The sequence below is a fragment of the Python bivittatus genome, unplaced genomic scaffold, assembly GCF_059951505.1.
Source record: "Python bivittatus isolate LINGU-HERP-01145 unplaced genomic scaffold, Pbiv_v1 ctg000500_np1212, whole genome shotgun sequence".
Taxonomy (NCBI): domain Eukaryota; kingdom Metazoa; phylum Chordata; class Lepidosauria; order Squamata; family Pythonidae; genus Python; species Python bivittatus.
In genome coordinates this window covers 843054-857098 of record NW_028277079.1, presented here as the reverse complement: position 1 = coordinate 857098, position 14045 = coordinate 843054, and the positions used below count along the sequence as shown (strand labels likewise).

Sequence of the window (14045 nt, the reverse complement as noted above, 5' to 3'; positions counted from 1 at the left end):
AGGGAGGGAAGGGAAGGAGTCATGAAGGTGTCTTGGGCTGGTGATTCAGGCAAGCCAGACGGGGCCAAGAAAAACGTTATGAATCTAAAAAGCAAGAGCTGTTTTTCCATGATAGAGACAGAAAGATGGACAGACAGATGGAGATAGATATCATAGATAAATAGGTGACAGATGGAGATATAGAACCGGTCAAATGGCACGGAAAGGGTGTTTTGAAGAATCCCCCAGTTCTATGTTGTTTCGGTTACTCCCACGTATTCTTCCTCCCCAGATGCTGAATTTGTAGCGTTCACACATTTCTTTCCTGTAGTTCCCATATGATCGCAATCCAGTAACCCCCCCAGGAAGCGTGTCCCCTCCCCACCTGGCACTCGAAGGGGGCTAATGGCTCACTTGACACCTCCAGACCCAGAGAAACGGGGCAGGTATTTGAGGCCTCCCTCAGCCTGTCTGTCACAGGCCCTAATCCGAGCGCATCAATACACAGCCAAGGAGGAAATGAACGGGATGGCTCGGTGGGTGGGGGGCGCACGTGCGGGCGTCTGTGCGGAGAAGAGACTGTTCGTGTGCCCCGAGAATAGGCACTGCCCCGCCCTCCGTCCGTCCGTGGTCTGCCCGTGCCCCTCCCCCTCTGCCCGGCTGGGCACCCCCTTCTCCGCTTACCTCGCCGGGCAGCAGCTTCCAGGCCCACATCGCCTAAGCACCATCCCACATCAATTTCCTGAAAGATTTGCAAAACAAAGAGCAGAGAAAGTGGCTGGTTTCCCTCGACCTGGCTGGGGGGCTCTCCTTCAGCAAAGCTGGCCTGGTCTGTGTGGTCCCCTCCCAAGAAAGGGGCTCTTTCCCTTACCTGCAGCACCCGCGCCCTGACTTCCCTTTTCAGTCGTCTGCAGAGAACCCGGCAAAGGGCCGCTTCGGGGGCCTTCAGGAAATGAGGTGGCTGGGGAAGAGGGGGGCTAGGCCGGCACCCATCGCGTGAGAAGGGCCCCCTTTCGACCTGTCCCCAGGCGCGACCTCGCAGCACGTCCGAGGACACAGCACTTTGCAGACGTGCTAGTCCTTAAAATGCCACCAACCCCTTTGAGTCCCGGGACCCACCCCTGCGCCAGCTGCAAAGGAGCCAGGATCCGGGCCCTGGGCCTTCGGGGAGCTGTGCCCTGGGCCTTCTCGCCAGCCCTCCTCACCCTCTGCCCTCCCAACGCGCTGGATTGCAGCTTCAAAGCCCCCCAGCCAAGCAGCTGCAGTTCAAGGAATCTGCCATTTTTCCCAGGTTGCCTTCGTCCCCAGGGAAGGGTCCTGGCAGCACCTTGGCCAACAGATCCACCGGCAGCCAGGAGAGCCTCTGCTGAGGTTTGTGCCTCTTCAAAGATAGACCACGCCTGAATAAGGGGGTTCATAATCCGTTCATGGCCAACAGCTGTGAGCAGATCACCCGTTGGACTAAGATTTAGCAAAAACTAACATTTCTCTCAGGAAGAACAGCAGAAGAAGGGCCGCTGCTCGGAGCCCACCCAGCTCAGGGCCCCGATCCGGTCCTCCGCCCCCTGCTTCCCCTCCAAACTAACCCCCAAGACCCAAATCTGTGAGTCAGGGCGCATCATGCTTGGGATGCGCCCTTGGAGAGAAGCTGGGGCAGGGGCCGGGGGGGACACAAGCAGGCTTTGCGTTCCTCCGGCTTCCTCCCTGCGGCATTCACCATGACTTCCAAGTAATACTCCCAGTGGGGGCCCGATAGCAAGAGGCTTCTTGCCACTGGCAGCCCCCCAGGGCCCAGACCATGCGGTTCCCGTTGGGGCCCTTCAGGAGAGCCGAGTTCAACCACATCGGCATGCAGAACGGCCCACCCTGGAGCAGAGGGAGAAGATTCACCTGGCACGCTTGGCACGCTTCAGGTCCTTGTGAAGAAAATGTGCCCCAAGCCCTCCCCCGGCGCAAATGACAAATCCAGACTCTTCCACGCGGGGCCACGAGGACTGGCGACCTGCTGGATTTTGCAGGAGGGAACAGCTCCCGCCCTTCCAGTGCTCCACGCAAGAGGCACCCCCCTGGCCCTTGCAGACCAGCCCTCCCCACCCTGTGCAACTCCCATGGTCCCCATCCCACACAGGGCTGATCTTGGCAAGGCTGAGCCAGATCCGCAGCCCAAGGGACACCCCCCCCCGGAAGCCACTGGGACGCTTGAGCTGGCCCACCTTTGGAGGGCGGCGGGCCGACACACCTGCCCACGTCCACAGTCTGCTCCAGAGGGGAGTCGGGGAAGAAGGTCTTCAGGGTGGGGGCCCGGAGACACTCGTCCAGGCTGGCACTGCACTGGCAGCCCTCCACCGCCTCCACCTGCCGGGGACCCTTCCAAAGCAAGTGGTCCTGCACCAGGACACAGCTGGGCTCGCAGCAGGAGCCTGGCGGGCAGGACCCTTTGGAGTGGGGGGACCCCTGGACCCGCTGGCAAATGCAAGGGCCTCTCCTGCAGCCACGAGGGGGGGAACAACACTAAGTTAACCCCCAGGGCATCAGGTAGAAGCCAAACGATGCCAGGTGCATGATGAAGTCGTGATGCCCATGACACCACTTCCCCCGTCCCCAGACCCCTCCTTCTCTGAGACCCCTTTCTGGAAAAGGAGGGGGAATTGGGGCAGCACAACCCCCATTCTTGCCTTTGGAAGAGCCCCAGAGGTTGGTCCGGACTGGCCTATCCAGCTGCGCAAGGACAGGTGGGGGAGCTGAACATCTGGAGGGCACAGGGCTGGAGAAGCCTGATCTAAAAGATCCAGAAAAGCTCTGGAGCCCTAACAAGGCTGCGTGGGAGCAGGAGAAGCGATTGAAATGCTTCCCCAAATGCTTAGGCCACCCCACTTTGTGGGGGGGGAGCAGGGCCAAGTCCCAGTGAGCGTCAGCACTTGCTCTGCGTCTCAGAAAACTACGTAGGGACGGATCTGATTAGTCCTTGGAGGGGAGACCAGCAGGAAACCCCAGAACTGTCAGCTGGACAGAGAAGCTGAAGAAACGTCCCAAAAGAAGGCAAGGGCCCAGGAGTCGGGTTTGCTGCCACGAAAAGGGCTGGGTGGGCCCCGAGGCCCCCAGGAGAAGCTGCCCTCGAGATGCCTTTCTTGGGCTTGAGGCTCCCATCATTCCCCAAGGAGGAAGTTCCCAGGCTGGGATGTGACCCCCCTCAATCCTTCCTTCTCAGCCTGATGCTGCCAGTGTCAGCAAAAGCAGCAAGTCTGGCCTCCCAGGCAGTTTCTCCCGGGCCCCTGCGGCCTCTTCCCTTCCTCATGCCCACCCCAGAGCCAGAGGATCCTGCCGAGATCAGACCAGGGAGCCCGTGGCCCAGAGGCCCCTCTGTGCAGAAACCGCCCTGTGCCCTTCCACACTGGTGCCCCAAAGCTCCTTTGCAGCGGCCTCGCCCTGGCGCAAGACGGCCTGTCCTGGGCTTCGGGGTGCCAAGTGGCCCCGCACACAGGCGCTGCCCCCAGAGGGTGCAAATGCCAGGGAGCCTTCGAGGCGGGCCAGGCCAGCTGATCCAGGCGGGTGGAGGGCCACGTCAGGAAGAGGGGAGCCGTCAGCCCACCGGGCACCCCAGGAGATGAAGCCTCACCGTCGGGGTTTGATGGAAGTCCAGCACGGAGGGCTGTCGGCAGAGACCTGGAGAGCCTGAAGCCGGGGAGCTCCCAGTGCCACAGCGGCTCCTGAATATCCCATCAACACTCACGGGGCTGCCCAAAAGGTCTGGGGGGAACAGCCAGGTGCTTGTCCAGGCCTGGGCCTCACCCAGCCCCCAAGGCTCTTGCCTCCAGACCCCGACGTTTCAGTTAGCAAGGATTTCAGGGGCCCGTCCTCCTAAGCCAGGGTTCCTCAACCTTGGCGACTTGAAGATGTGTGGACTTCAACTCCCAGAATTCCCCAGCCAGCATGGCTGGCTGGGGAATTCTGGGAGTTGGAGTCCACACATCTTCAAGTCGCCAAGGTTGAGGAACCCTGTCCCAGGCCACCCTTGGCCACCACAGCCAAAACACGCATAGCCGGTTCTCCCATATTTGATCCGTGTTTGTCTGGGTGCCTGCATCAGCCTACACCATAAACCGTGGTTTCAGTGCCACCCTGCTTGGCTTCCCGCATCACGCTAGGCGAGAGCAAAGGAAGCACCATACGGCTTGTGTGCAGCATCAGGATGTGGCTATTTGGCAGCAAGCTATGATCATTACAGATTATGGCTTGCCGATTACAGCTTGTCTATCAAGCCATGGTTAAAGGGAGCTACGGCTTAGCACAGTGCGCGCACCCAGCCAGCGGCAGTCTTGCAGCCGTTCGGTGTTGGTGTCTTCTGCAGTTGCCTCCTCAGACCTGGCTCAAAATGCCAACGTTTGAACGAAGAAGGGAGGGAACCCTGTTGGCATACAGTAAAGGCTACTAGATTCGGTCTCCCCCGCCCCCCCTCCATCTCCCCCCAGCATGATTCCAGTTTGCACCTAGAATTACTTGCCCAGTTTTGCCACTTCTATCTTTGCCACCGCCCTGTAAGGTAGGCTGGGCATGGAGTCATTCCAAAGGCAATTCCAAAGCCAGGAGGGGTCGTGCTTGACTTGGCATTTTTCCCCTGGCAAAATTCTACACTCAGACAACACATCGCTCAACAAGAAGGCGCACGTCTGTAAAATATGCTGCCTCTTTCTCAGCCTTGCCAGATAGCGGGTTTCCCCGTCTTGCGCAACCCGGCTCCCCCGGCTCTGTTTTTCCACACGGCACGGCGCGAGATGGACGCCCAGAACCTAATTCTCAGAAGAGCGGCCTGCAGCCCAGAAGCAAGAGAGAGAACCGTTATCCTCGCAGCAACGATCGTCCTGCAGCACCAGAACACCAGCCGAGGAAGATCAAGCACCGCCCGCTTCCTTAAACTGCAGGGCGAGAAATGGTGCCTCTCGGGCATCCACGCGCACACGCAACACTCCACATGAGAAGCTGCCTTCATAGTTTCCATATTACTGTCGTTACTATCTCGAGATGGTAAACCACTTCCAAAACTGGGCACAATCCGGGAATAAAAACAGATTTCTCACGGCTAACAGCGAGGGAAAGAGGCTGCCCGGAATCAGAGGCAGGGCGAAAAGGTGCCAGCCCCGCAGGAATCACCAGGCTCTTAGCTTAGCGACCGGGGGAGGGGGAGACAAGCCATTAGCTGCACAGAGTCAGATATACAAAACCCGTGGGGGTGGGGGGGCGGCGGGGAGAGCCACAGGAAGCTGTGGGAGACTCCTGGGGAGGGGGCAGAGGCAGGAAGGAACCACCCCACAATACAGCGCTTGGCGGTCCTTGGCATAAAAGCCTTGAGTAATAATAGTTGCACTAATTGGTTTGCTGTCTCCCCCCAAACCCCCGCCCAAAAAGGGGCCCATTTCTCCTTGGAGGCAAAGAGCCACTTCCTTTGGTCAAGGGGTGGGGGGAGAGGCAGGACCCTCCTCCAGCCCCTCGGCGGAGCTCTCAGCTCCCGCCCAGCGGGTAGCCATAAGCCCATCTGGGTCCACTTTTTTCTCCCCCCCCCCCCCCCCCCCGCAACCCTGTGTCCTTGCGTGAGGCGCTTGCTGGGCTCTCAGCTGGCGATGTGCAAGTCTCTGTGGGAGACGGCTGAACAGCGCAGAGCAAATGCTTTCCACCAAGGTTGCTCAGCCTTGGCCACTTTAAGGTGGGTGGACTTCAAAGCGGGAGTTGAAGTCCACCCATCTTCAAGTGGCCGAGGTTGACAAACGCCGCCCTAGAGTATTCGCAAACTCTTCGAAGGTTAGCTAACACAGTACCGAGCCCCCCAGTCCTGTCCTGCTTTTAATTATTCTTAACATGGGCACTAAACGAGTTTGGAGGAGAAAGTTTTTGGTCTTTCTCCTTCGGGGGTGCTTCAAATGCTCCAGCCACCCCTCGGATTTCAGGCAGGAGAGACGGAGCTACAACGCAGAGAGCAAAACGGAGGATGGATCCGGCTCATCAGGGTCCGCCTGGCCCCAGCTCACCCCGTCCCACGCAGACAAGGCGCCTTGTCTCTCGCAGCAGCCTCGCTCGGCCGGGGCTTCCAGCTGCCGCGGGGCCGGCCAGCTGCTCCGGCGCCGGGGGCACAAATCACAAATTCACGGCCTGGAGGGAGGAGAAGCTCAGAAGCGGGGGGGGGGAGAATTGGGGGGCTTTGGCAGGCTGTCCCCAACAACCACGCTTTCCTCTCCAACAGGCCAGCAAAAATTCTGCTATTTTTCCTCCAGAGGCTTTTTATGCTGGACTTTTGACCCTGGCACAACCGAGAAGGGTTAGGGTTCCTTGCCCTGAGAAAACCTGCACCAACGGTGCCCGGCAGCTTGCTGGCATCTTGCCCCAGCTCCTGCTTTTTGCTAGCACCGTGCCATTTTGTTTGGATCGGGTAAAGAAGCAGGGTTCTTTTTCTCACAGACTATGTAAAAAAAATTAGGAATACATTGCAAAGTAAATCTGTGCAAACTCTGAATATATTAAAAGGTCCGAGATCAGAGCAGGTTACAAGATTAGTCTCGAACAGGTGACAAAAGAGCCACTTATTTGAACGAACAGTGGCTTAAAAAAAGCAACAACTGTGGCCACAATTTGAATTGTGGGCGCCCCCCCCCATTTTTTTCATTCTTTCAGACACCGAGCTCCTTTGCATCTGTCTCTGGCAGTTGGAAGTCACCCAGCATGAGGTGTTGAATTGCCCTTTTTATAACTTGTAGGGAGTTAACGCTGTTTTTTCCTTTCTGAAAACTTTTAAAGGCAATTAGTTGATTGGCAGATTAAGAGCCAGTTAACTGATGAAGATAAATTCTGCTGCTATTGTGGCGTCTCTGTCTGCGTCAGCTGCAAAGGCGAGCTATTTTTCTGAAGCACAACAACTTGGGAAAGTAGTTTTAAACAAATTTATCATCTATTTCTGGAAGTGTGTTAGGCTGAAAGCAAAGCCGGGAATTTATTTCAAAACAAGCCCCGGCAGAGAGATTCTTTGAAGGCGGAAAGAGGGCTGAACCTGGAAGGTACCATCCCCTGCTGGTTTCGGAAAGGTCATTAAAGCCCCATTTTTAACGGATCATGAGCTGCTCCCTCCTGTAATCTGGAGATTAAGGAATGGAGAAATGTGTGTATTTCGGGCACTTTGCTCTGCCTGACGTTGTTTTTAAAAACAACAAGGTGAACTGCTCAGACTCCGTTTGGATTGGAGGCGCGTAAAAAAGTCAGTGGTGGTCAGGAACATGTTGGTTGCGTCTGGCGCACAATCACACACTACAAGCACAACGGGTGTGTTAAAAGGACTCCTTCTTGGATAAAGCTGAGTGGAATTTGCCCAATTCCTTTCATTGTGGTACAGTTGCCCACAGGATGAATTAATTAAAAGGAATCCTACTTAGTGTCTAGGGCAGTGTTTCTCAACCTTGGCGACTCCGAGATGTCTGGACTTCGACTCCCAGCTGGCTGGGGAATTCTGGGAGTTGAAGTCCAGACATCTCGGAGTCGCCAAGGTTGAGAAACACTGGTCTAGGATTTTCTAGCACATTTCGAATGGATGAGGTGACCTCCAAGAGCTAGTCTGGTGTAGCAGGTAAGGCACCAGGCTAGAAACTGGGAGACCTGAGTTCGAGTCCTGCTTTGGGCACGAAGCCAGCTGGGTGACTTGGGCCAGACACCTTCTCTCAGCCCAGGGAAGGAAGGAGGCAATAGCAAACCCCCTTCTGAAAATGCTACCAAGGAAATTGCAGGGACTCGTCCAGGCAGTCAGCAGGAGTCAAGACTGACTCGAAGGCAAGAAGCAAAAAAAGGCCTCCAGGAATACTTCTGACTCTGAAAACACAAGGGAGTTTACACGGAGGTGAAGCTTTGCTTATCAAAAAACACAGCTGAAACTCCCTCTCAGTCTTGCTTCCAAGAAGCTGCCAGCTAGATACCAGTCATGATCGCTCCTTAGAGCACTTTCCCTCCACAATGAAAGGTAGACTGCTTCTGAACATGAAGCTCATAAAGGGGGCCCAAAGATGAGCACCCCCTCTGCCTTCCCTGCCCTCACCTGTCGTCAGATACGGTGCTCCTGAACAAGGGAGCTCCATTCAGCTCTCGCCCCTGCCAATCGCCATCAGGGAGCCGCGCCTGAATCTCACCTAACCCCAGAGGTGGCAGCTCCTGCCGGACCTTGGAGCCCGGGTTCCAGAGTGCCAGGGGCTGGTGGGGGCGCGCATCGTCCTGGGAGCCTGGTCGGCCGCCTTAGGCGCTAGCCGGAGGGACAGCAAGCGTGCCAGACGCAGGAGGCCGCTTTTCCCACCTGCCCCGCAGCGCGGTGGCACCTTTTCCGGCTCACTAATTTTATTCCAAGGGAGAGCTCATGAAAGCTTCCCCCTTTGGGGAAGATTTGAGTCGGAAAAGGTGCCGCCACGCTCCTGACCGTGGACTAACATGGCTCTCCTCCTATATTTCTCACCTGCCATCTTCCAGCTGCGTCCAGCTGCATCTCCCATCATCCCTAGCCAGCAGAGCTTGCCGGCTGAGAAGCATGGGCACGGGAGTTGGCCCCTGCCTTACTCCGATGGTGCTCCTGCCATCCGCCTGCAAGGGCAACCTTCAGCAGCATCCCTTTGCGGGCCTGGTCTCTGGCACCCTCCGCACCCCTCCATATTTCACCTGGCTCTGCCATCTGGCCTGGGGCGGGGAGGGAGGATATCAAAAATGGGGTTGGCTGGCTCCTTAGCAGCCTGGTGTGGCCCCTATCGGCCTCTTGGATTTTTTAGCCTTTTTATCTTTCTCTTTGTAACTTTGGTTTTATAATCTTTTAATTATGTATTGCCGATTTTAGTTTGTTGTAAGCCGCCCAGAGTCCCCCGTTGGGCGGGGACAAGTCAAATCAATAATCAATAATAATAATATTAATATTAATATTATAATAATAATATTTCCCACATGGCGGGGGAGCCGGCCAGGGAAGGGACTTACCCAGGACGCTGGAGAGGCAGGTCAGCCAGGCCAAGAGCCGCATCCTTCCACCCGGGAACGCGCCAACTCCGTGTCTGGGGTCAGTCCTGGGGATTTATACTGGGGGCCAAAGGGGGGGCGGTCAGCTCTGGAGCCACCCTCAAGGCACCCCAGAGGGCAGGGCAGTGGGGGCCGGCCCAACTTCAAAGCCTTTCCAGGTGGGGGGCCTGTTCTCCCCAGGTGGCCTCCACAGGGCCCCACCTGGAGCCTCATTAGGACCTCCGACCTCCTTTCAAGTGGGGATTAAAGCTCTGAAAAACAAACCCAGGGGCTCCTGAAGGCGGGGAGGGTCTCTTTGATCACCAGAAGGTAAGGAGGAAAAAGGGGATTTCAGTTTGCAGCTTATGCAAATGTGCCACCACGAAAGGGGTCCCTCCTTCCTTTGCCCCCTCCCTTACAGCCTCTGGCCAAGGGCCCCTTCCTTCCCACGAGGGGAGAGCAGCACCCTGCAAGGGGGGGGGTTCCCCAAGCCTTCCTTCCCACCCTTGCAAAAGGACTTCCCACCCCCCAGCCTTTTAAAAAACTCTGGTTGCGGTTGCTAATTTTAAACTGCATTTTTGATTTGGGGATCGTCCCATGTTTTGCGCTGAATGGAATTTCCCCTTGCCTCCATAAAACAAGGGTGGCTCCCCCAGAGATGCTGCTGGGAGATCGACAGTTTGCAGGCTGCCCTTGGCAAGCAGGGCACTTCAGAGGCCTTGCCCCGTGCGTAGGGAGGCGAGCATGCCCTGAGTAAAAATACTACCTAATTGTGCCATGGAGTCACAAAGTCGGGAACTTTTAAAACCTGGACGGCAGATGTTCTCCTTCAGCCGGTGAGAACTTGCCTTCTCCTTAATTTGTCTGATCCTTCTGTACGTTTGGTGGCAGGATGCCCGGAGCTTCAGGGGCATCGCGCGGGAGATACACACATGGAGTGGAAGAAAAGGTGAGTCACCCGTCAGCCAGCTTTCGTGAGCTTCTGCCTTTGAATAAAATTTGTGAGTGGGAAAAGGCACTGCCAACTCCTGTTTTTTTGCTACCATAGACCAGTGTTTTTCAAACTTGGCCACTTTAAGACGAGTGGACTTCAACTCCCAGAATTCCCCAGCCAGCCATGCTGGCTGGGGAATTCTGGGAGTTGAAGTCCACTCGTCTTAAAGTGGCCAAGTTTGAAAAACACTGCCGTAGAGGAACACAGCTCTTCTTCTGCCATCTTGGGGGGCACCCTCTGCTTCCTCTGCAGTCCAAGTCAAGAGAATGCCAACCAACCTTCTCCCAGACCCCACAGCTGCCCCGCTTCACACCTTCTCCAAAAGACAGAACCCCCCAGCCCTTCACTAGCATTAAAACTGGAAATGCAGGGCGGGAGGGGAGAATCTGGAGGCCTGGCACCCACACACGTCCTTCGTGGACTTCCCCTCACGCATGACTCAATGCCGGTCCCAGTGACACCCGCCGAGACCCCCCTGCAGTTCCCATCTCCTCGGTGTTTCGCTCCAAGAGTTCTCCCAAGGTCCAGTGAAGCTTTCCCCAACCTGCCTCTCTCTGCCACCCTCCAATGGGACAAGAGCCAGGGTGAGGCTATGCCAATGACGGGGCCAATCGGCACCCCTACAGGCTCTTCTTCCCTCCCCCTCTTACTTTGCCATCCGAAAAGACCAGGCGCCCTTCTGCTTCTTGGGGAGCATTTCAAAGCCAAGGGACCCCCCCACGCCACAGCCAGAGGACCTACAGCCTGTTTTCATGTGATGGAAATCGGGCTGCAAGAAGGGACCAGGCACTTTCCCTGCGGGCAGGACGGGGTGAGATGGCATCACTCCCTTCTGCCAGCAGTACCCCAGCTTCGAGGGCAGCAACATGCCCCTCTTCCTCCCAAGCAGACAGCACCCTCCCCACCGCCCGAATCAATCTTCCTGCCAGCACCAAGAGTCCCCGCAAATGCAGAGGACAGCTGCCCCGGGGCGCGTCTTGCTTGCTGTTGCCCAAAGAGGAAGCCCGGGGCAGGGGAGGAGGAAGAGCGAGCAGCTGGGCTGGGGTGCCCGACCCAAAGAAACGTCTCTTCCTCCGGATCTGGATCTGGGCACCAGGGAGCAGGTCTCACTGCTTGTGAATGCCCACGGACACGTTTTGGAGCAATGCAAAATCAGGATCGTAAGACGGATATGGAAAAGATATATGTATTAAGAGAAAATACAGAACACCCACAAATCTATACAAATCCCCATGGTGGGGTATATACAAAGCATTCCCTCGGAGCGTTTTCAGCAGAGGGGCGCAGAGGGAGGCACCAATCTCCTTGGCAAAGTCTCATTCTTTCCTTCCAGGGATTCGTCTTCAAAACGGGTCAGTCCAGCGTTCCTGGATAGCCGCCGCCCAAAAAAACATGTTTTTGAGAATTCCGTTTTTCTCTTTGGCAAATATTTATCTTTGCCAAATATTTAACCTCGGTTAAATTACAGTACTTCTGTTGTTATTCTGCCTGCAAGTCTGATGAGAGTAGGTTGTACCACTTACAATTCTCAAAAATTCTATTCAGATTGACCCCCAGCACCCAGAAATAGCACAAACAGCGGCAAGAGAAGAAGGACCAGCACCCAACGGATTGTGGAGCTAGGCCTGCCCGGGCCCCACAGATCCCCAGGCAGTTTGTCTCCTCCCTGCTTCCAGAAAGGAACAGTAGCACCAAACTCTAGCCCTGAAATGTTAATATAGGAACAGAAGCCGTGCCCTGCTGGGTGGGACCCCGGCCTGTCTAGCCCATCAGCCTGTCCTCCCAGTAGCCCACCAACTGCCCAAGGAAGCCCCCTGGCCTCCCAGCAGATGGCCTTCGGGGGCAGCCCCAAGGCCATCAAGGCTAAGAGCCGCGGGTCCCCAGGACTTCCATGAAACAGGCCAACCCTTGTTGGAAACCAGTATATTTATGCTCCTTTCTTGTCCCACCCCCAAAACGCTGTGATTGAAAGTCCCTGGAAAAGCACTTAATAAAGTCGTCAGCCACAAAGCCCACCCCACACCCGAAGATTTCTTTGGCTGGTGGGGCTTTAAACACAACAAAAAACATTTTAAGTCAGGCAGAGGGCAGAATGCGCGAACAGGCTCCCTACCTTCCAGAAAGGCGAACTCATCCAGGGCTTCAAGGGCGTTGTCTGCAGGAGGGAAAATGAGCACCCGTTTTTAAAAATTATTATTTACTGTTTGTTGGTATGCTGTTGAATCACTTTGACTCCAGGAGGCTTACAAGAAAATAGAAATATGATAAAAACATCTACTGCATGGCGGGGGGGGGGGGGAAGCACAAACATAAAAAAATCATGGTAAGTAAAGAAAAAAAATGATATCTTAAAACGTACTCAAACCCACCGGGGCCCAACACAACTAAAAAAGCCAAAAGCAGCAGTAAAACTTGAAAAAGAGAACGAAGAACAGATGGTCTGTTAAGTCAGGAGGAGTCTGGCGGCACCTTTTCCAACCCACAAATTCTGTGAAAAGCCAGAAGCTTCCGTGAGCGGCGACCGGTGGGCCGGAAAAGGTGCCGCCGTGGCTCGGATCCGTTCGGGGAGAGCCAGGCGGCCCGCAGACCCACAAGCAAGCCCGTTTCGTGGGCACCGGAGGACCGGAAGAAGCTGGGGAGGGGGTGTCCTCGCCCAGCCCCTCCAGGACGGCCGCTTCCCCAAACGGGGCCGGGCTCGGGCTGCTTGGCCAGGCCCACCGCCCCCGTCCGTCCGGGCCGCCAAACCGGCCGCGGGGACCCACCCAGGTCCTTCCTCTGGAGGGTCTTCCTCTTCCCGTGCTGGGTGTGGACGAAGGCGTCCTTGGCGATGGTCTCCACAAACAGCTCCTGGGGAGGCAGGACGGGAGCGCAGGTCAGCCAGGCCCAGAGGCACCCGGCGGCTTCCATCGCAGAGGCCGAGGGCAGCGGTCCCCCACGGCCGGAGGACGCGCTGAGGGAACGGGACCCTTCCCAGCCCGAGCCCACCGCCCCGCCCGGCGAAGGGTAGCCCTGGCGCATTCGGGGCGAGACGGGGGTCTGCCTGCCCCCCAGGGCCCGCAGGGGAGCTCCCGCCTCTCGCCCCGTTTTGCCCGCCGAACCTTGCGCCCAGGACGTCTGTGCGGCTGGCGGGCACAGCCACTTCCCTGCAAGGTAGGCTGGGCAGAAAGGGGGCCATTGGTCGAGTCCCAGCTTCCAACAGAAGAGAATGTCTGCAGGGCTGAACGGTGGACTTCTTGGTGCGCTCTGAGCTGGCTGGTTTGCTTGCAGACCTTTCGTTACCCAGCTAGGCAACCTGCTGAGCCGGAGCTGCTCCTAGCGCAGCAATTGCTCCCCCGGCGCTCGTGGGGAGCTCCCCGCCCAGCGCCAGCGCAGGATTTCCGCGTGGTGCCCCATCCCAGGCTCGGAGGCTCCCGTGGACCTGCTTCGACTTTGCTGCCGAGAGCGAGCGAGCGGCGCCCCCTAGCGGCCCGAGCAACGATCGCGGGGCCCCCGCCCCCCGCGGAGGCAGGCCGTTCCTGATTGGCCCGGAGAAGCCCCGCCCACTCACCGCGGCGCGCGCCAGGATGAAGACCGCCTCCTGGCTGGCCAGGCTGACGTCCGGGTCGGCCTTGACCAGCGCCTTCACGCGAGCCAGCGGCAGCCGCGCCGGACGCGAAGGCGCCGCCGCCGCCGCCGCCGCCCCCACGGCCCCCGCGGCGGCGCCGGGGGCCGGTGCCTCGAGCTCCTCCGGAGCCGCGGCGCTTCCTCCCGCTGCCGCCGCCGCCGCCGCTACGGGCGCCGCCATCTTGCCACCCTGGAGCTGCTAGCGCGCCTGCGCCGATGACGCCATCGCTTGCGAGCCACGACCCCGCCTCCCACGTGCTGCTGCCGCGCTGCTTTGCAGGGGGGAGGCGGAGCGGGGAGGGCTTGGAGCGCGCGGGTGACACGTGGCCGCGGCGGTCGTGCGAACGCGGCGCCGCGGGTTCAGTGGCTTGGCCGGGGGTGATTCCAAGAAAACGCGGACGGCAGGACAAGCGTCTCGGAAGAAGGCGAGCAAACAGGCCCAGAAGAGACGCGTTGGGCTGCTGAATTA

General features: G+C 57.6%; 1 protein-coding gene across 2 annotated transcripts; it reads right to left on the bottom strand.

Annotated features, from left to right (window-relative positions):
* Window positions 1-11145: 11145 nt before the first annotated feature.
* POLE4 (DNA polymerase epsilon 4, accessory subunit) lies at window positions 11146-13898 on the bottom strand. Of its 2 annotated transcripts, XM_088147379.1 has the most exons (4): window positions 13521-13810; window positions 12736-12820; window positions 12087-12128; window positions 11146-11340 (listed from the first exon to the last, which is right to left on the bottom strand). In XM_088147379.1, the coding sequence occupies exons 1-4, from the start codon at window positions 13755-13757 to the stop codon at window positions 11327-11329; spliced, it is 378 nt and encodes a 125-aa protein (XP_088003505.1). In that variant the 5' UTR covers window positions 13758-13810; the 3' UTR covers window positions 11146-11326. The 2 variants fall into 2 exon arrangements, with proteins under 2 accessions (XP_088003505.1, XP_088003506.1); XM_088147380.1 differs by lacking the exon at window positions 12736-12820 and having other exon boundaries at window positions 13521-13898.
* Between the last annotated feature and the right edge of the window lie 147 nt (window positions 13899-14045).

What these genes read in the sequence shown, in the direction of transcription:
- POLE4 (XM_088147379.1), bottom strand. Translation starts at nt 13,757, where the DNA reads ATGGCGGCGCCCGTAGCGGCGGCGGCGGCGGCAGCGGGAGGAAGCGCC. An exon ending in TCATCCTGGCGCGCGCCGCG is followed by an intron (nt 12,821 to 13,520) that starts GTGAGTGGGCGG and finishes CTGCCTCCCCAG; the next exon opens with GAGCTGTTTGTGGAGACCAT. An exon ending in CCTCCAGAGGAAGGACCTGG is followed by an intron (nt 12,129 to 12,735) that starts GTGGGTCCCCGC and finishes TCCCTCCTGCAG; the next exon opens with ACAACGCCCTTGAAGCCCTG.